Raw genomic sequence first — 20,759 nt, forward strand, 5'->3', positions numbered from 1 at the left:
CCAAGCAGGCCATGCTCGGAACATGCGGCACTTTCAAAGCTTCGGCTGCTGCCTGCCGTGGAGAAAAGCCTCCTCGGGGGAGGGGAAGGAGAAACGGCATAGTTGGAGGTGAGGCTTCATTTTCAGTCCATCTCCTGATGCATCTCCTTATTAGAGCCCAGACCATTGGTGATCTGTTTTGTAAGACAAATTCCTTGCGTGTCCAATCAAGAATTCTATTCTATCCTCTAACGCTTAAACCCACCTTTCCTAATCTGAATTCCTCCCGAGGAGGACTCTACCACAGTGTTTCTCAACCCTGGCGGCTTTCAGGTGGACGGGCTTCCATTCCCAGAATTCCCCAGCTGGCATGGAAGCCTAGTGCAGGGATGTCCAACCTTTGCAACTTTAAGACCTTTAAGACTTCAACTCCCAGAATTCCCCAGCCGGCAAGGGAGGCAGCCTTGAGTGCTTTCCACCTTCCCTGCCTGGATTGAGGGGCCATTTCCCTTCCCTCAGTGGCCCATCGGTTCCCAGAATCCCCTTTACATTCCTTTACCCTGCCCAACCCTGAGGAGGGGGCTAAGACCCATATGCCAGGACTCCCGGTGGGCTGGGAAATCTCCAAGTGCTTGGGGGACCCCAGCAGAAGGAGAGTTGCATGAGGGGCCAAAGAGGTAGCAAGCCAGGAGACACCCCAGTATCTAGGAGACCCCTGCCTACTTTGGCCTCACTGTCCTACGAAGCCCCCAAATCTGCCTTCTTTGAAATGGAGACTCTTGCCTGGGACGGCATGGGGACCTTTCCCCGGAGTTATGGACAGATGGCCAAACCAGCAGCAAGGCTTTGTTGATGTCCTACACTCAATCCTAAATCACGGCTTGCCAATCACGGGGTCTCAGTCCAAAAGACAAGCAAGATGCACGAATGAGGCTGTCTGGATTCAGACAACTAGCAAGCCAGAAAGTACAGCTGGGAAATCACAACGCTTCCCTGGCCACAACAGGCCAAGGCGAAGGGCAACGAACCCCTATTGATCGTGCCTCGGATACAAAAACAGGCCATGTTTCCCCGACTTTCTCCAACGCAAGTCGGAATCATTGTTGAGGGGAGCAGATCTCCCATGCGGGCAGCAACCAAGATTTGCATGGGGTTCAAGCCGTAAGTGGTTTGCTTGGCTATGGCACGCCGGGCTTTGTGTATGGAGTCATGGAAGCTCTGAGCTGCGCTTCCTTCCTCAGCCGGCCAAAGAGAGCCAGCCAACCACAGCTTGTACAATAAGCCCTAAGTAAGCAAATCCAGCTGTGCTTGAGCGCGTTTGAGTTCAGCCTTTGATCCAAACACTCCCCCAAGTCCTTCAGTCGGGCACTTCCCATGCCAGTTGGCAACCGACGTGGTCACAAGTGCAAGTCTAATAACAGCCATGTGCCAATCTTTACAGTTATTTCCTCGCCACCCACACAAATCGTGACGGTGCCCGGGGTTCCCCACTTGCGAGAACTGGCCGCAGAGTCGGGGGCCCCGAGAGACCCAGAATTGAGTGCCACAACTTAAAACAACAATAACTTTGAAGGCCTCACCAGGTCTAAAAGGCCTGGTCAAGTGTTCTGCTCTCCCCATTGCACCAAAATGAAAAAGGGAAAGAGGAAAACTATTAAACTGTCAGATCCAGTTAAAGCCAGCATGTTCTCAGGCACCCTTAATAGATGACAAAGCGGAGAAAGAAAACATGTTTGACAGAACCAATATGGACCTCCTTCTGTTTACTCCATACAAATAAGACAAGATCCTTCAGCAGCTCCACTGGCACCTTTGGCCTGCAGGGGGCCAAGCTGAACAAGGCGCCGGGCTTCCCTCTGGGGAACCCTCAATCCTGAAGTCAGGGGGCCCCTTTTTATTGGGGAGCTGAGACCGGATTAAGGCCTGCTCAAGGAAGAAATCCCTGCAGCAGGGTGGGCTGCAGCCCTCGGATGGGCCGCCCAAAAGGAGCTGCGGGACGAGGTACAAAAGAGGGCCACTCGCATGATGGGCCCGCACAGACCTTCCCAATTTGGGTCTTTCACTTAAGGGGAGGAGAAAGATGAGAAGAGTGGGGTATAAAAGGAAGCGGGGGACAAACAGGCTGGAGGTACCGCATTAAGCAAAAGTTGGCTTTGGATGGATTCATGGACCAACCGAGGGGCCCTGAGGTAGACATCTCTCCAAGGTGGGAGGTCAGAGGAATCCAAAGGACTCTGCAGCTGGGAAAGGAGTGGGAGGGGCCCTAACCTTCACCCTCCATGTCCTGGGGAGGGAAGGCTGGCCCAGGAGAGCCCTGGGGCTGAGTGACTGGGAGGGGGGGTGAGCCGCCTCTAGGCCTCGGGTACAGCTGCCACGTGACACCTGTGGGCTGGCGGGTTGTGGGGGAGGGGCCACCTGTACAGGTGGCTTAAACCAACCATTTGACCCTTTAACCGCCCTCTAAGCAGGGGTGAAATTTGCTTACCTTCCCTACTGGTTTGCAAAAGCATGTGCGCCCCACACGCCCTCATCTGCAGCTGCGCAAAGGCTTCTGCGCATGCACAGAGGCTTAAAATCATCACAAAAAAGCAACGTTGTGACGTCCGCGTGGGTGGGCGGAGCCTCCCACAGCCACTGCTACCAGTTCGTCCGAGCCGGATAGAACCGGCTGAATTTCACCCCTCCCTCTAAACCCTCTCAGCTGTGCCCACATAGGGGGAGGCAGGCAGGGGAGGCCCCCAGGACGCCCATTTTGCACACAGCACTGAACTAAGCTTTGTTCACCCACAGTTGCTTGAACAGACTGCAATTGGCCACATTCATAAAACTGAGAAGGTGACCTGATGTCTTAGTGCCGAGGGTGAACTCAACCCTTCTTTGTGGACTTCTGATCAGCTTCAGCCAAGAAGAATCTGGTGTCTCTGCAGCAGCTCAGCCCGGCTGGAGAAGGCCTGCTTGTGCTTGAGAGCTGCAGGTTGGCGTGGATGGCCCCTGCACCACTCGGATCTGTCATTTGTCCCCCGTCCCATCCCCCCCCCATCTGGCCTTCCCTGTGAGGCGCCCAGAACACCTCCCAGGAAGCCAACCCGGCCCACAGCTCAAAAGCAGAAGATTTGGCTAAAGGCCCTCACTATACATGGGCCAACTAGCTCTGGTGTGCAACCGGGCAGCAAACGAGGCTTCCAGCTGACCACCACTGGAGGCCCAGCATCAGAACCAGAAGTGGACACTGGATGCCAATCCCTGTGGAAAGAAGGGGGTGAGGGGGTCCCCTGGGGCCCCCTCCTTCCAGATGGGCTGCCAACACCTGTCCACACACTTCACTGCTGCCTCAGTTGCGCGGTACTTGCAGCACTGACACAGCATTTTGGGTGATGAAGAGAGACACACACACATACACACACACACACACACACATGCCCCCTGGATCCACAGGTCTGTTTCAAGACAATCAATCCCCCCCCTCTCTCTCTCTCTTTCTCTCCTTTCCCCTGCACAGAAGCAGCCTCTATAGTGAGCAGAACCTGGGAGGCAGAGAAGAGAGGCTACCTGGGGGGCTTTCTTCTCCTAATCTGGCCTTTGTTTGGGGGGGAGGAGAGGCTCAGTGGCTGTTGGGAAACAGGCCACACGAGCTGCCCTGAGAAAGCATTTCCTGGAAAGCCAGAAACAGCCTCCGTCAATCAGCCCCCCCTGAATCCTCAACTCTTTACATAAGTGGAGGCAAGATTGGCTCCCCAGCCCTTCAGGAGAGATGTGGTGGCAGCTGAGATTTTGGGGAAGCAGCAGCAGTAACCCCACAATGTCGGCCCATCCATCGGCTGCCCTGTAGAGGCAGCCCTGGAGATGCAGTGTAGGAGGAGGCAGGGGGCTTGCCCACTCCCATGCCTCCGCCCTCTCCCTGCTGCATTTCAAGGGGCACAAACTGCAGCGGGCAGATCACGGCCGAGATCAATCGATCGATGGCTCCCCTTTGCTCTGGCTGGGAGAGAAGATCTTCTCGGCTTAAGCAAGAAATGTGGGGGTCTCACCCCACCCTGTGGGTAAAGAATGATTCAGAGGCGGCACCACGTGCGAAGGGAAGAGACTACGCTGGGTAGCTCAGGGATGGCCCCCACCACCTGAGTCTCTCAGCCCCAAAGAAAGCCAAGCACGACCCAAGCAGTCGTCCGTGCCAGACTTCCCCGAGACCCCAACCCAGCCAGTGTGGCACAGTCTCAACGGAGGGGAGGGCTCCCAAAAAGAGGAAGAGCGGGGACTTCCGCTGGCAACGCAGGCTTCGTGGACGTTCCTTTGGGATCGTCTGCCCTGGGTTTCGTCAAACCGTCCCTGACAGCGTAAATGAGCTGTCAAACGGTTTGGAATTCTCTCCCCCGGGAGAAGGGGGAGGGAAGAGTGGTCAGGTTTGGGTAGAGCTCCCCGGGAGCCCCTGGAATTTAACCAGGGGATCGAAGGGTGAGAGCTCCCCTTTAGCCTGACGAAGCTCCATGACCAGGGTGCTTCTGTTTATACAGAACAAGAAGCCACGATCATCTCTGTGCCAAGATTTATTTTTAAAGAGAACTCAACACAGACAGAACAAAGTAGGAGGACTAGCAAGAATTTGCAAGTAATAAATCTTAACTTCAGCTCTTAAATAGCTTTCCTTTGAACTAACTTTCAACTTGAGTGGATTTAAAATGGCGTTTGCAATATACAAAGGAAAGTGAAACTATAAAAGGACAAAGGAAGAGAAGAACATAACAAGCTACTTTTTAAATGGAATGAATAAGAACTGTTAATGATTTTTTTTTCTTTTTACCTTTTTCTTTATCACAATGTTTAAGAAGAAAAGTTTATTGAATTTTTTTTTCTCTTTTTGGTAGATTTTACAGTTTAAGAATGGCTCTTAAGCAAACAGAACTAACTACTAAAATCTTGGAAACTTCTTCACTTCAAATATGGATTTTATTTTTATAGGAACTTTTGGAAGCTTATCTTTTCTTAATAAGTTTTTAAACAAGAGATTTTTACACCAATATATTAAAGATTGGAAATTCTTTATTGTTAGATGTTAAGCTGATTGATGAGCAGATGGTGGAAAATGTGTAAGATAGAAGACAAGGGGAAGGAGAATGCTTAAGATGTGATTTTGATGGTATTTTTTTTTAAATATATGTATAGGGTTTAATTTTTACAACTGACTTATTTTGGGTATAAGGTGTTACTATTTGATATATGTGAGGTATAAAGGAATTGGAAGATGGAATATTGTTTAACTTTTGGAGGACAGATAGAAAAATTTATGGATGTAATGTTGGTTAAATAGAATTTAATTGTTATAATTGATATATTTTGGATATAAGTTATAATTTTAATAATGTTATCTGACAGTTGTAAGGTAAATTGAAGAAATATTAATATTAGCAATGTTATTTGATTTATGTAAGTGACATTAAAGATATGAGAAGATAGAATATTGTTTACTTTTGGAGATTGGATAAAAATTTAAGAATTTAAGCTGGAAATATGAATTATATTTGGGAGACTGTTTAAGGAAGAAAGGTATATTATAAAAGAATTTCTGATGAATACTGGAAGATGGAATATCGGTCTTGATCGATGAAGATTGGATATTAAAAACTATAAGATTCTGAAGACTTCAGGAGTGGAATGGATTGATATATATTTGGTGTTAATTGATGAAGATTGGATATTAAAAACTATGTATTTTATTGATGAACTGGAAATACTAATTTAATTGGAAGATTCTGAAGATTTTAGGAGTGGAATGGACTGATATATAATGGACTGGAAGAAGAATGTACTTTTTTGTTTCTGGAAGGGGAGTTAAGGTCTTAGAGAGAGGAGTGACTATGGATTATGACTTATGTTGTATTTTAATTTATGATTGTTAATCTTATACCCTGTACTTTGTTCTGGGAAGTCTCGGGGGGTGGGAGGGGAGGAGGGGAGGGGGAGAGAGTGGGGGAAATGAAGGATCAATGTAAAGGAATGATTGAAGATATGTAATTAAGAAATAGAAATAATTTGAAATGAAATTGGGGCTGCTCAGCTGCCATTTCAGAAGGAATGGAAAGGAGAGGAGAGAGTGAAGGAAGAAAGTAGGTAGGAAAGAGAGAGGTAGAAAAGGGGAAAGGAGAGGAAGAAGAAAGGGGAAAGAGAGAGGGTTAGAAAGGGTGGAAGAGAAGAGTAGGGAAGGAGGAGAGGATGTAGAAAAGCGAAGGAGAGGAAGGATGAAGAAAGTAGAAGAAAGTAGAGAAGGGAGGAGGAAAGGTTTGTTAAGGAAGGAAGTGGTAGCTGGGCAGGTCCGAATAAGTAACAAATGAAAGTTAATGACTAATGTTGAATAAGAGACTGTATATTGAATAGGTTGTTGGAAAATGGAAATAAAACTTTTTTACTAAAAAAAAAAAAAAAGAAGAGGAAGAGCGGGAGAGAAGCGAAGGGAGGCCGAAGAATCAGCAGAGAAGGAGAGTCCAGAGAGGCAGGGGCCCCTAACAAGCCCCCTCTGGCCTTACCCTGATCCTAAATAACTCCATACAGGTCAGCGGGGCCCTTCAAACATGCCAGGGGGCCCCAAGGTAAGCCTGCTTAGCACCTCTGAGGGGCACCAGCCCTGGGCTGCTTCTCGAAAGGCAAAGGAAGTTCTCCTCTGTGCAGGCTGCCTTTACCCGGTGAGCTTCACTGCCGCATAACGTGGCACCGGCCACTGGTGGAAATGAGCAAGAAACCGATGTGGCTCTCAGCTGCGCCGGCCTCTAAGGGATGCCTTCGAGCATGGGGTGGAAGAGGACATAGGCCATCACCAAGACAAGGCACCCCCAGCTGTACAAGAGGCTGACTGGGGAGTCAGCCATCAACAGCCATCCAGCCCTGTCTGGCATCTGGCATGGAAGCTCTACTGAAGCACCCACAATGCCAAGCAGTGGCCTGGCTCCACTCGGGTGGCCATCTGCACATCTGCTGGATGCTGGGTGGTCTCTGACCTTCTCGCTTGCTAGTAACAAAGTCTCTGCAGGACAGCAGCCAGTTCAGCCTGGAGCCCGTCAAGCCAACCGCCCGGACCAGAATTTTTCCATGGGCCTGCAAGAGGATCACCTCTGACCGGCTGACCCCACTTACAAAGTCCTCCCCTCCCAATCCTGTGATCCATCCCTGCCTCCACAAGCCACCTCCTCTCCCCTGTCCAGTCACTGCCCCAGAAGCTGCCAACACATCCAGGCAAGGGCCTGAAACACCAAGGCCTGGATTCAAGGCCGCGCCCACAAAGAGGTGTGTGACCCTGCTGGAGCAACCTTATGGCTAACTCATGCAACCTCTGCACATGAGAAGTGTCTCCCAACAACCCTCGGGAAGCAGCACAGGAACATCAGACACAGAAGGATCTCTAGCCTAAGAGATCCCCCGGGGGGGGGGGGGAGGAAGGAATTCCGCCCCCCCCCTCCCTCCGACACCATCAAAAACTCCAGGATGTTTCATCTGGCAAGTAAACCCGATTCCATAAAACAGACACTGAGGTCAGCAGGAAGAGCTTCTTCTACATCCAGGAGGGAAAATAGCCAGCCTGAACGTGAGGCCCCTCTCCAGGCTGACCCCCACTCCAAGTCCTCCCCTGGCCGATCTCCAGAGAAAGGCCTTCACTAGGCCTCCCCAGCCTGGAGCTGAGTTTAAAGAGCACCATTGGGGAGGTACATGTTCAGAAATACAGAACAACAGAGTTGGAAGGGACCCTGGAGGTCTTCTAGTCCAACCCTCTGCTCAAGCAGGAGACCCTACACCACATCAAATAAATGGACCAGCATGGCACTGATTCTATCAAGGAGAACAGCATTCTAGGCGGCGCCAAATGGCAAGAGAAGGCACGATTGCAGCCCCCCCCAGACAAAAGCCCCCTTCCCCACCCTGTGACACCCAGAGTGGAGGAACCATGGTGTCCTCAGCCCCCCGCCCCCTTACCTTCTCTGCCATGATCATGGAGGAGCCGCCGTGAATGCCCAGGATGGGGATCAGAGTCTGGGAGGAGATAAAATCCAGGATCTGGGCCACAGCCTCCTGGCCGCTGTCGTCTCCGAAAACCACCCCGTGGATCTTGGTGCCCGAGATCAAGTCACAGATGTGGGTGATGATGCTCTTGGGGTCGGTCTGGTTGATTAGGAGGGGCACCACGTTAACGTCAGTGGGGAGCCCCCCTGCCACATCCCGGCTGCTGAGAGCACGGACGTCTCTTTCCGTGACGCTCGGGATCCTCCCCAAAATCACCGCGACGTTCAGGATGGGGGAACTTCTCTCCGCCCCGTGGACCAGGGCCAGGTCCGCCAGAAACGCGTGGAGCACCAGCAAATTCCAGCACACGCATGCCATCTTGACCAGCACCATGCCCTGCAAAGGGGGCCAGAGTGAACCCGGGCGCCCTCCTGCTCAGCCGGAGGGGCCGGCAGACCCATTGGCAGGCAGACCCCAGACCGCCAGGCCCTCTGAAGGGGCGAGGGCACCGCATACCGTCCCTCTGCCTCTCCCCAACCCTCCGCTGGCTTCAGAGCAGAGCCGGCAGCCCAAACCGCCTCGTGTCGCATCCATGCAGGAGCAACTGGGCAAGGCCCCTCCTTTACGGACAGAAAAGAGAAGCAGCCCAGGATGGTGGGGTGGGGGACACGCAGCAGCCAGGGGGAGGGGAGTCGGGGAGGGGCTACTGCCTGTCGAGAAGCTGCTGAGCCAGGCAGGGTGCTCCTTTCGGCCTGCCGCAGTCAGTGAAGGGAAACCAGCGGTAGCTCCTCAGAGGGGCATCCTCCAGCCTCCTGGCCAGTGGAATGGCTGGCTGACCAAGCTGAACCAGCCGCATCTGTAGCACAGTTTCAGGCAGGCTGATTCCACCTGTCCCTCGGCAGCTGGACCTTCCTGGCTGTTCCCTTCCTGGGCCTCCCAGCACAGGCTGCTTAGGGGACACGGAGGAAGGGGCCCTTCCTGCAGGATTGGGGGCCCGGCCTCAGACCTCTTCCTGGAAGGAACCCCCCCCCACCTCGCCATGCCTTCTGGAGAGGCTGCTGCTGCTGCTGCTGCTGAGACAGGCCCTCGCCAAGGGGTCCTACATCTTCCCAGCCAGACCATACCCCCCCAGCCTAAGGGGGGGCCTCAGTGTGGCCACTTCACCGACCCCCGACCCCCACAGCTTCAGCAAAGCAGGGCTCCTAAAAGATCTGCTTTCTCGAGGGGGAGGGGGGAGTGCGTGGGAAGTGGGGGGTCACTGCAGCCCCTGCCCACTCCCCTCCCCTCCCCTCTTTGCAGACTGCATTTGGATGCAGCCTCAGAGGTCGGATCTGTTGCAGGGCAGATTTACCATCCCCCCCCCGCCCCCACTGCAGTCAGATCAGGCGAGAATTTTTGTGAAAAGGAGAAGCAGCTCCGGGGGAAACCACGAAGCTTTACGTGGGCCTTTTAAACTCGCCTCACTAATTCCGTTTCGGCCGGTGCTCTGAAGGGCGCACGAGGCTGGCTGGCTGGCTGGCTGGGCGACTGCGGGGCGGGGGGGCGCCCCTTCAAAACTGCAGCCGGCCATTCTTGGCTCCCCGTCCCGTTGTGGAGCGAAGACAAAGGCGAGCCCGGAGCGACCCCTGGCCCCGCCCGCCTCCCCTCCCGGCTCTGCTGCTTACCGGGGTCGTGAGAAACGGTAGACGAGGCGGCCGCAAAGTTTGGCATTTCGCAGGGCTGCTCAGCGGCGCGCGTCAAGGGGGGCTGCCGTCCGTCCTTCCACAAGCGCCGTCGCCGGGGCTGGGGTCGGCGCTCCGCATCGCCTCCTCTGGCGGCGGGGGGCCCTCTCGGTGCAAACGGGCTCTGGGCGGGTTAGAAGAAGGCCGGCCAGGTGAGCGGCGGCGAGGGGAGGAAGCGAGGCCGCTTCCAGGCATGCAAAACAAACAGCCGCTTAAACAAACACCTTCACACACCGCGGCAGCGGCGGCGGCACTTGAAAAAGTTGCCGAAGCGCCATCCCAGAGACACCCTCCCAGCTGCGGCCCGCCCTCCGGGAGTATGGGACTACAAATCCCATCGCCTTCACCGGCCAAGGCGGGGGGGAAGGTAATGTGGCCCCTCCGGACGGCCCCAGCGCGAGAGGGAGAGGGGGGGCATTACTGACCCCCGGGGGCTGCCTCGCCATCTTCTGCGGGTCCCGCTGCCTCGGCCAGGCCGGGTCTCCCAGCCCTCCGAGGGACGGCGACCCGGCCAGCCCCACGCTTTCCCCTCGCCCGCACCGGCTCCGGGCACGTCCTCACCGCGGAGGACGCAAAGCCGGGCGGGGGCTCTGCGGAGACGCAGCCAGTCCGCCAACCAGCCAGCCCCGCCACGCTCCGCAGCTGCTCGCCCGGGAAGGCTCACCCTGCACGGGTGCGCTCGGGCTGTCGCTAGAGCCAGACTCGGAGCGTAGCGGGGAAACGGGGAAGCCCTTCCTGCCCGTCGCGCGCGCCTGGGGCCCGAAGCTACCGGCCGCGCTGTCCTACTCACCGCAGCGCCGGCCTTCGCCATAATGCCCCGGGGGGCGGCCGCCCCGCATCTCCGAGGCCGTCCGGGCAGCAGGCAGAGGCGCGCCGCCGCCGGCTCTTCCCTCCTCGCCGGGGCGCCTGGCTCGGCTCCTTCGCAGGAGGGGCAGCCACTGCCTTGCGCCTTGCGCCCCCTCCCCTCCCCTCCCGGCCCGCAGCGCCCGCGCGGCTCCCTCTGCCGCCGCTGCCGCCCCCTCCTCCTTCTCCTCCCCCAAGCAACTTGGCGGAGCGCGCGGGCCGAGGGCAACGGCCGGGTGGCACGCAGGGCGGGAGGGCGGCCGCGCAGCCCAGCGCCTGCCCGAAGCCAGAGCCAGCCGCCGCCGCCGCTCGGGTCCCGGAGGGGAGAGTCTGCCCTGCGGAGCGTGCTCGCTCGGCCGCTGCCTCGGCCGGGACCAGCGGCGGCGCTGCAGTCCGGCGCCGGGCGGAGCTCAGCCGCGCAGTAGCCCAGCCAGCCAGCCAGCCAGCCCGCCGGCGGGCGGACAGGCGGAGAGAGGCCCTTCCCCCGCGCGGCGGGGAGGGGAGGGGGCGGAGTCGCTGCGGGGCTCAGCCGGGGGCCCGCTTGGGGGCCTGCCGGCCCGGCCGCGTCTCCTTGGATGGCCGGGCTCCGCGGACCCGCCACGACGAGCAGAGTCCGGCGGGCACACGCGCCGACCCGACCGGGCTGATCTCTGCAGAAGCTGGGGTGGCCAATCCAGGTGGCCGCGAATGGGCAACCGGGCTGCAGTGTCTCTGCCAGGAAGCCCCCCGGGACGCCCCATAGAGGGCAGGTGGGGTGGGGTGGGTGGGTGTCTTGATCCATCAGGGGGCTGCAGCCACTCCCTGTGCAGCTTCCTTCCTTCAAAAACAGCCCCCTCCTCAAGGGAAACAGGGTTTTTTGCCCCCAAAAGGCCGCAACGAATTACAGAAAACAAATAAACCTGGTTTAAAAACTCTCAAGAGTGTATAAAGTTGGCAGGAGCAATCAGGCAGCCACGTTTGCCCTTGACGGAGCCCAAGTATGAGTCCAGAGTTCTGCTTGATCCAGAACCCTGATGTGAGTCTTGGGCACCAGCCTAGCCTGGCCTGACCCAACCAACCAGACATCCAGCACAGCCATAGAAGATGGTTTGTTCACGATTCCTGGCTTAGCGTATTGTGCCAACTGGAGTTCAGGAAACTAAGTGGGGGGAGCCCAGCCTCAAAACTGCAAGTCTTCCCCCCCTCCCCTTCTGAGTTTAGGGTGGAGCCAGGGAAGGGCTGCTGGGCTCACCAAGGGACTGACCCAGAAAAGGGCTTTTTCCCTCCTGCCGGAAGGGCCACTGATGGCCCCAGCTCCACAACCTGGGCAGCTTTGCTGGATGAAGCCATCTTAAGAAGGTCTCTCGGCAGCTTCTGTAAGTAGCCCTCTTTATTATGTCCAACTCTGCAGGTGCGGGGCTTAGGGGTCTCCTTCTCCTCCCCTTTTCTCTTCCCCTGCCCCATTGGAAATGTCATGGGCTTAAGCTACCCTACAGAGGAGAGGGGGAAATGAGGAGGGGAAGAGACTGGGGAAGAGCGTTCCATAATATAAAAGACACCACACTTTCAATTCAAAAATAATTAAGACACAGCAGAAATCCAATTCCTTTGAATGGAAATGAGTCTATTTTGGGCTTAGGTAGCGCTAGAGAGGTTTCAAAGCAGGTTCACTTGCATCACACGGGCGCTATTGAAGGGGCCAGCTTTGGAGGAAGTCCAGAGAGAAACACAGAGTTGGTTTGTTTGGGCAGCAAGTTCTTTCCAAGATCCTAGCAATGCCCCAATTTCAGCTGCCATACTATCTTCCCTCACCAGGGAATAAATTACACCAAAACCATCAGATTTAGCCCCACGGATGCTACTGTTGGCCGCCTTGTGGCTTTGAGACCCCGGCAGTGGGCCTGACCCCTTGGCATGCAGACCCAGAATCCAGAATCTGAGTCTCCAGAACCTTCCAGTGTTTTCTTACAGTCACCGCAAGTTTATGATTCCGTGTTGGACAATCAAGGCCAGGAATTGGGGATGCAGCAGGAACCCGAGGCAGCGGATGCAGAGAGAAGAGACGGCGCAAAGGCCCGGTAGGAATGTAAAAAGGCGGAGGCGAAAAGAAGGGCAGCTTAGCTGGGCGAGCCCCTTCTGGATCAGGGAGGGCCGGAGGATTTTAGTAGCCACAGAGGGAGTGAGGGATAGAGGGATGAGAAGGGGGGAGAAGGGGGGGAAGATATGTGGGGCTTTGAAAACACAACATCCAGCAAGTCCTGAGAAGGCAGCAGTTGGATTTGGAGGGGGAAAATGCCCAAGGCCCTGCAGCAGCTGAATGAGAGGCCCGGGGGAAGGATGGGGTGCTCCTCCTTGGCCCGGGGGCTTCATGGAGGGCATAGCTTAGCCCTGGCAGGAGGAAAATGCTGGATGGGCATGCAGGCCAAGAAGAGGTGCCCGAGGCCTTCACCATACTCCAGGTCAGCAGCTGCATGGAATAAATTAAGCTTTGGGCCGTTGCCAAGAAAATGTGGTGGACGTGTCCAGAAAGTCACCAGGAACTGGGTCCGGTTCAGTCCTCTCCCAGCTTCAGCTGCTCTAGAAGCTGGAAGTGGCTGGCAGAGACACCACTGCGAATGCTGCCTTCTCGCACTGGGCACTTTCCTGAGGACCAGGAGACCAATAATCCACTGCAAAATTGTGTGGTTTTCTTTTGAATTCCTTTCCTGGCCTCCATTTCCTCTTTTCACGGGATGAAGCCAAGACCGAGACTCCGACTCAGAGGACCTGGGTGATCAGTCGGCATCTCTTGGATCCAACCGGGCATGAACTCATGAGGGCTAGAAGCTTTTTTTGTGTTTTTTTAAGCAAACCTTTTTGTGAATGCTCTCTCTTACTTGCTTCTGAGAGTGGAGAAAAGTCATCCAAGGTCCTAGAGCAGGGGCCTCCAACCTTGGCAACTTTAAGACTTGTGGACTTCAACTCCCAGAATTCCTCAGCCAGCTTTTCTCTGGGAACTCTGGGAACTGAAGTCCACAAGTCTTAAAGTTGCCAAGGTTGGAGACCCCTGTCCTAGAGGGCCTTTCGGGCACACGGGAACATTTGGGTCTGCAGAAGGCTGCGTGTCCATGTGTGAGGCAGGCAGCAGAATTATTCTGCTCAATTTCTGTTCAATTGCTCAGAGGCCCCCATGAAGCTGGCAGAAGTTCAGGTCACCTCAGATCTACCCAGGTGGCCTGAGACTCTCCACGATCCTCTGCCACGAGGCCGGAGTGGGTCAGGCAGGTGGAAGGGTAGCAGTGCCCTAACAGTTCCTCTTTGTGCCCCACTTTGTGCCCTCACTTTCCTTGCGAATTAAAGGGACTGCGAATTCCCTCTGCAGAAGCCTCTGTTCTCGCTAACAGTGGGTGGAAGGCCTGTTCACAGCTCCTGCTTTCCCAAATAAGGGACTTTCCAAGGAAGATCAGAAAATCCAAAGAAGGAACTCTCTTCTGTGGGCGGGGGCTTCCTCCTCTGGGCAGGGGGAGAACTCAAGACAATAAGCCTCTTTGGTGTGGCCACTTGGACTGCCAGCCTTTGGGGGCAGGCCCACTTCACTGTACTCCTCATCCCCCACCTCAGGAACAATGAAAGGATGGGGGGGGTGGGGGGGTGAGATATTTATTATGGAGCAGGGATCCAGCCTGTGATTCCAAGCCTCCTGAGACCTCAGGGGCCCACCCTATCCGCTCCGTCCTGCCAAAACCTGGAGCCCTCCACACATGCTGGATGAAAGCCCCCATGCTCCACAGCCGGCATGGGAGAGACCAGTCTGGGCTAAGCTGCTCTATCCTCTTAAAAGCCCCAGCAAAATTTTCCCCTTCTGGGAATCATGAGACGCTTCTTTATCAACCAATGAAAGTGGGGTCTTCTTCCCAGGTGCTGGGGGTCATTTTTCAAGCTCTAGGATTACTCCATAAATCGTGCTTTTAAACACCTCGAGAATGCAGGATGTGTGAACCCGGCCTGCCCGGCCTGCTTCAAGGCACACCGAGGCTTGTTCCCTTGTAGCCAGGAAGCTTCTCAGTCTTGGTTCTACCTTCCACCGTCCCTTCCATTATTACAGACAGGGAAAACTTTGCCCTGCTTTCCTGCTAACAGACCAGAAGTCTCTTTGTTCACCTTGCTTTGCCTCAACTGGAGCAGGCAGTTTTGGTGAACAGCTGGCCAGACCGAGCTGTGCAGACAACTCCCCGAGATGCAGCCATAATATTTTAACCCCCTGCTGGAGCCGGCAGCTCTCCTGGCAGGCGCCTTTGCACATCCGCGGTGATGGACAAGCGATCCGGCATCCAGCAAGGCAGGTTTAATGTGCCCTTTTGCAACGCCACAGCAGGTGCCGTGTTTGACAATTTCACCCAACAGGAAGCCCAGAAAAATACCAGGGAAAGGGGAGGCGGATCACGCGTGGCCAAGCCACAAGCATCCATCGCACCAGCTAAAGTGGGAGATTTAGGCACATGCAGAGGCAGCCTTGATTTTCCAGAAGGTGGTGCAGACGTTCAAAGAGAACGGAGGCTCTGCCCTCTAGCTCAAAACCTAGTAAGCACAGTAAGAGAGGAAAGAGGAATGGGAGGGAAGAGGAAAACAAGCCCAGAGCAGGATCTCCAGCTTGGACTGATAGTTGGGCAGTCTTTGGTTGCTAATGTCCCAAAGGTGCTTTTTCAAAAGGCAACTGGACTTTCTTGGTTTTACTTGAAGACATTTTGCTTCTCATCCAAGAAGCTTCTTCAGTTCTAGACAAGTGAAGAAAAGTCAGCAGAACTGAAGAAGCTTCTTGGATGAAAAGCGAAACATCTTCAAGTAAAACCAAGGAAGTCCAGTTGCCTTTTTCAAAAGGACAACCAAGACCTGGATGGCTGAGAATCTCCATAGACATTCAGCTGCCAATCTCCTGACTGGCCAGGGGTCCAGACAAGATTCTCTAGTGCGCATCTTTTATCAGTCAACATTAGGAATAATTTCATCCCTTGCAACCTCTATATTTTCAGTTGTTTCTCATGCGCCAATGGCTACCAGCGTGCCTTTTTAAAATAAGACGTCTTCCAATGATTGGGAGAAGATGTGTTAGCAAGATGTTCAAAGCGCCTTCTCAGCAATTTGAGAGAAGCGCTGCGCCTATTATTCACGCCAGATCTGTGCGGTGCTTTGTAAATTGCTCATACAATTCAGTGCCAGCAGGTCTTTCAGCGACAAGAGAGCACTCTAGCAGAGGGTCAATGCCATTATTCTACGCAAACCTTTGTGTGAGTAAAGCCCAAATAATACAGGGCTTTTGTTGGAGTAAATATGCGTCTCCCATTTGCCTACTTTGGGCCAAGGTTTTGAGAGGTCTGCTAATCACAGATGACTTGTCCACCCAGAGACACGCCTTGAGCTGCATCCGTCACACAGATCTCACAATCTGTTATGCAATGTAGGCACTCGGTTTGCCATAGAAAATGGGAGGAGGAGGCAGAGACACTTTCCCTTGGTGACGAATTAGAGGGGACAAATCTTGCACCGTGGGGACAATTTCTTTCCATTAATTAGCTTACCACATTTACACCCTTTTCTCTTTTCAGTTTCACTGAGTTTCCCATCTTCTCAGCTGCAAAATGTCTATCCTGCTTGTTCCTTCCGCTTTGCAGCACTTGCTCCAGAATGTGGGGTTCTCTTCTGTGATTTGGGGAGAGCAGGAAGACACACAGTTTCAACTCCCGTAACTCAAGGCTGCCCATTGTTGGAAACACAAAGCAAGGCTGGGCTAAAATTACATTCTCCTCTCCCCCCCCCCACCGCCGCTAAAAATGCAATAAATGCATTCCTTTGTGCTGGGGAGTGATTTTCCGACAATGAATGGGAAGCGGGTTGCATTAACAAAAAGAAGACCATAAGGATACAAACAACCATAAATAGAACTGTGGGTTAAATTGCAGTCCAGTTCTGACATTTAACCTCTGAGCAGGGAGCTGCAGTTCATATGGCATAATATTCCAACAAGCGACCCAAATGCTGAATGATAACAGAGCTGAGATGGGGCAACATGGAGGAACCGGGCATTCCAAGGCATGGGAATGTGGGGGTGGGGGCTGAGTTGATCTCAATTCTCCCCTTATGCGGTTCATCCTCTGCACTCCAAGCAGGGTGGGCTCCTCTGGAGGAGACGAGTGGCGCATCAAGCAGCTTGAATATTTGTGGCAGAGCTCCACCTACGGTCAACCTGAATTAAACCATCTGTGAAGCTATCAAAGATCTGGGTTGCTGCTGCATTATTGCTTTTTTTAAAGAGAGACTTTAAAGGACACAGAGGAAAGCTTCGCTCGTCTGTCCCCGTCCGTCCCCCCCACAGTGGGTGAACATTGCACAGAGCAGCTTGAGGTATTTGGGGAGGCCTCAGTCACCGCCCCCGAGGGGAAGATCCCCACTGCCAGGTGACTGACAGAGAGGACAGACCGCCTGAGCCAAGTTTATTGACAGACCCCACCAGGTTCTGCCCACTTTGGGGGGCAGAGACCACCTTGGCATAGTTGTACAATCACTGCTGGCCAGTAATGTTGCCAGAGTTTCTGCCAGATTAGATTTTCTGCTTAGGGTGAAAATGCATTTAATAAAATGGAGGTTGGCACCAGTCAGCTTTTGTGGTTAGTGACTTCCTAGTTCTCTAAAAATACAAGTGCTGATTAAGACGACCCATGCAGCAGCCTCTGCAAAGGCCTAAGAGAGCCATTAAGGAGGCTGGTGTGAATTTAGGAGCCTCTTAAGACCCCTGGTCTGGAGCCCCTGGGGGTCATTTTATGCCTTCAACCACCAATGTTGGCGGAAATTGTGCGGAGAGTTTTCTTCCACCTAGGAATGGCAGATAGTGTACATAAGATAATGCCTTCTTTAAAAAAAAAAACCACAAATGCCCATTTTCATTGCCTAAGGCAGTTGGTGGGCTGTGGTGGGATCCAACCCCACACCAGCCGGACATTTCAGTCTTCCTATTTTGAGTCTGCTTCTCCTTCCAAGAAACAAGCCCAGGGCTGGGCTGCCAATCTTACTGACCTAGTTCTTAAGTCACGCTTAAACCACTGTTAGTTTTCAATCGTAGTGTAAAGAATAAAAATCCACTTGCAGGATTCACCCATCAGGCTGAATATAAACCCTGGTTTCACAAGCCAGCCAGTCTGCCTGCCTGCCTGCCTGCCTGCCTGCCTTGGAGCCCAACAGTCAACTGCAGACCATTTTTAATGTCAGAGGAGGGGGAAACCTAGGGAAGGATCTCTTCCTGGCCTTAGGCAGGTTGCGTCTCCTCTGAGGCCGGGGGTGGTATTATACTCATAAAAACCACCCAACAACCTCAGCTGGCAAATGCCTTTCAATGAAGGATGCTCTCCCTGGTTTCAGGGCAGATCGGAGAGGTCCAAACATTTGGCTGGATTTTACATTTCAAGAAAAGGGCCGGATAGCTCAGGCTAGTACAGCCTGTTATTAAGAACACAAAGCCTGCAATTACTGCAGGTTCAAGCCCGGCCCAAGGTTGACTCAGCCTTCCATCCTTTATAAGGTAGGTAAAATGAGGACCCAGATTGTTGGGGGGCAATAAGTTGACTTTGTAAAAATATACAAATAGAATGAGACTATTGCCTTATACACTGTAAGCCGCCCTGAGTTTTCGGAGAAGGGCGGGGTATAAATGTAAACAAAAAAAAAAGGGCTATTCCAGTTCCCCTGGCTTAGAAAGACAGGAGGCCAGAGGCCCTTAAGACCGGCTGCTGAGAAAGGCTGGCAGATACAGTGGCCGGAACAGGGGCATCCATCACGCAAAGAGCCAAATCGGGAACGGTGATCAATCAAAAGCAGAAAGTGAGATTTGGGGCTCCTGTAAAACTATGGAAATACTGGATGGCGGCTGTCAGAAAGGTAAGACCGGGAGGGAACGGTTGCTTGCTTGTTAAAAGAGGCTCCTGTGTAGAGCAGGAAGGTTCAGGGCAGTTGGCATGAGCTCGGCAGGGAAGACCCTCTTCCCGGATTAAGTCTGAAGGAAACGTCCAACACACACACAGGGAAAGGAGGAGACGGTATCATCTGGTTGCAGATTTATTTATTAGTTAAATGGCACCCATCTCACTGATAAGGCGACCCTAGGAGGCTTACCAACGGTAAAAAGGTAAATATGAAAAATTAAAATGAAGAAGAGTTACGTAAAAACTTAAGGACCAAGGCGATTCCAAGGGATAGATGCCATCTGGACTTTTTTACACCTAGGCACCCCCAGCCCACCTTCAGAGGATCTGTGTTGCAAGGCATGCTGACCTCCAGACAAGCCAGCCTCGGCTTTACTGGGGCTTTGCAGTTGGCTCTGGATTTAGCATCTCCTAAGAAACCCAAACATGGAGTTAATTAGGTGACTAAATATTTGGTTCACGGGGCAAACATGCCCAGAACCGTCACAGGCCTCTCGGTCAATTACTTATTTATTTTTATTTGCATTTATATCCCGCCCTTCTCCGAAGACTCAGGGCGGCTTACACTATGTTAGCAATAGTCTTCATCCTATTTGTATATTTATATACAAAGTCAACTTATTGCCCCCAACAATCTGGGTCCTCATTTTACCTACCTTATAAAGGATGGAAGGCTGAGTCAACCTTGGGCCTGGTGGGACTTGAACTTGCAGTAATTGCAAGCAGCTGTGTTAATAACAGACTGTCTTAGCAGTCTGAGCCACCAGAAGCCCTTTTAAAAGGAACCACACTGATACATGCCATGAAATCTGTTTGCTTTCACAAGACACATTAAACCTGTGATTGTCTCGGTTTGGCTTGTTGTGCACATCCCTTCACTGTGTGAGAAACAATATAATAAGTTGTAATTTTCCATAATGTAGACTAGCATATAGTTTATGAATGACATATTATACAATTTATATAAGGTTTAGTTCACCAACTACTTAGTCACACTACTACATATCCAAGGCGCATGAACTCTGCTGGCCAATGAGCTGCACGCATTCTGACTCAGGATAGGTACCAAGGTACTGCATGGTACGGAGAGCGCTGATAAGGGAATACCAAAGAGGTGAGTGCTTAGCCACAAAACTGATTTCAAAACTTTTCAGTGGAATAGCAGATTACAGGCAGACTGTTAGCATCTGACTGACCAGGGCCTATCAGCTGGACCTGGGAAGGAGGGACAGTTAATAGACACGGGTAAAATATACTGAAATCTGTAACCCGTGTGGCCTCTTGCCTGATCCACCAGCCTTTGCAAATGCTTTCTTAAGGAAAACTTTCTTATTTCCAACAATTTGAGTGTGAGCCTTCTTTCTCACAATTGTGTGCATTAAGGAGGCTGAGCCGCTGAATTTAAACAAACAATCTGCTTTTAGTGCAGGGTAGAAATCCAGCGTTACTCCAGATTTAAAAGCTGGAGGAGGGGGGGGGCGGTAGCCATGACCTTGAGGCCAATGCCGACTGAAGAAATACGCAGGTTATTAAGGAGCCCCAGAAGAAGCCAGGATTGGATCTTTGCTGGTTCCCAGGGAGGGAGGGAGGGAGGGGGGCCACTTCAAGGCGCTCTAGACGGCGTCAGAGGAGGCGGAAGGAAGGTCAGGGAAGGAGGGGGAGGGGAGGGTGCGGGAGGAGGGGGCTCGGCTTTCCAGCAAGGCCTTCCAGGACATATCCGGAGCCCCCCCCCAAAATAAATTGTATCTGGCGGATTAGGCGGAGGGGCAGCCAGGCATGCATGCACAGGTCTAGGGCCGCCTGCTTGAGCTGGGGGTCAGACTAGAAGACCTCCAAGGTCCCTTTCCAGATCTATTCTGACCGAAGGACCCAGGCCGGAGACCCCCATCTGCGCGGGGCCTGGACTCCCCCACGGAAGCCCTCCTCTGAGCCGGCGCCCCCGGCCTCCTTCCCGCGAGGAAGGGCAGCGCCCAGGCCAGGCCCCTGCCTCTCTCACCCACCCTTCCGGCCTTCGCTACAACGCTGCCTTTGACGCAGGCGCCGCCTTGGAAGGGAAGCCTTTCCCTCGCGAACCGCCCGGGCTCGGGGCTCACGTACCGGGCGCCAACCCGCATCTCCGGCTTCACACGTGAGTCTGAGGGAACCGGGTTGAGGAAACCGAGCCTCGGCGAGCACGGCCAATCGTGACAAAGGTCCGGGCCCGGCGCCCTGCCGATTGGGCGCGAGAGAGAAGGTCCCGCCTCCTCTGCCTCCCGGTTGGCCGCAGGACCCTCCTCGGAAGACCCAAAGCCGGAGAATGACGGCG

The 20,759-nt window shown here is 53.5% G+C and overlaps 1 protein-coding gene across 2 annotated transcripts in view; it reads right to left on the bottom strand.

Moving 5' to 3' along the window:
- Positions 1 to 16,250, bottom strand: part of GRIN2A (glutamate ionotropic receptor NMDA type subunit 2A) — a 79,080-nt gene extending 62,830 nt beyond the window's left edge. The window contains exons 1-3 of one of the 2 annotated variants that reach the window (XM_058157822.1): positions 16,061 to 16,250; positions 9,627 to 9,807; positions 7,936 to 8,358 (exon numbers count right to left, since the gene is read on the bottom strand). In XM_058157822.1, coding sequence (XP_058013805.1) covers positions 7,936 to 8,355 — 420 coding nt within the window. In that variant the 5' untranslated portion in view covers positions 8,356 to 8,358; positions 9,627 to 9,807; positions 16,061 to 16,250. Of the gene's footprint in view, positions 1 to 7,935; positions 8,359 to 9,626; positions 9,808 to 10,473; positions 10,604 to 16,060 lie in introns of those variants that run through there. The other variant, XM_058157823.1, reaches the window with a different exon arrangement.
- Between the last annotated feature and the right edge of the window lie 4,509 nt (positions 16,251 to 20,759).

This window comes from Ahaetulla prasina, chromosome 14, assembly GCF_028640845.1.
Source record: "Ahaetulla prasina isolate Xishuangbanna chromosome 14, ASM2864084v1, whole genome shotgun sequence".
Classification (NCBI taxonomy): Eukaryota; Metazoa; Chordata; class Lepidosauria; order Squamata; family Colubridae; genus Ahaetulla; species Ahaetulla prasina.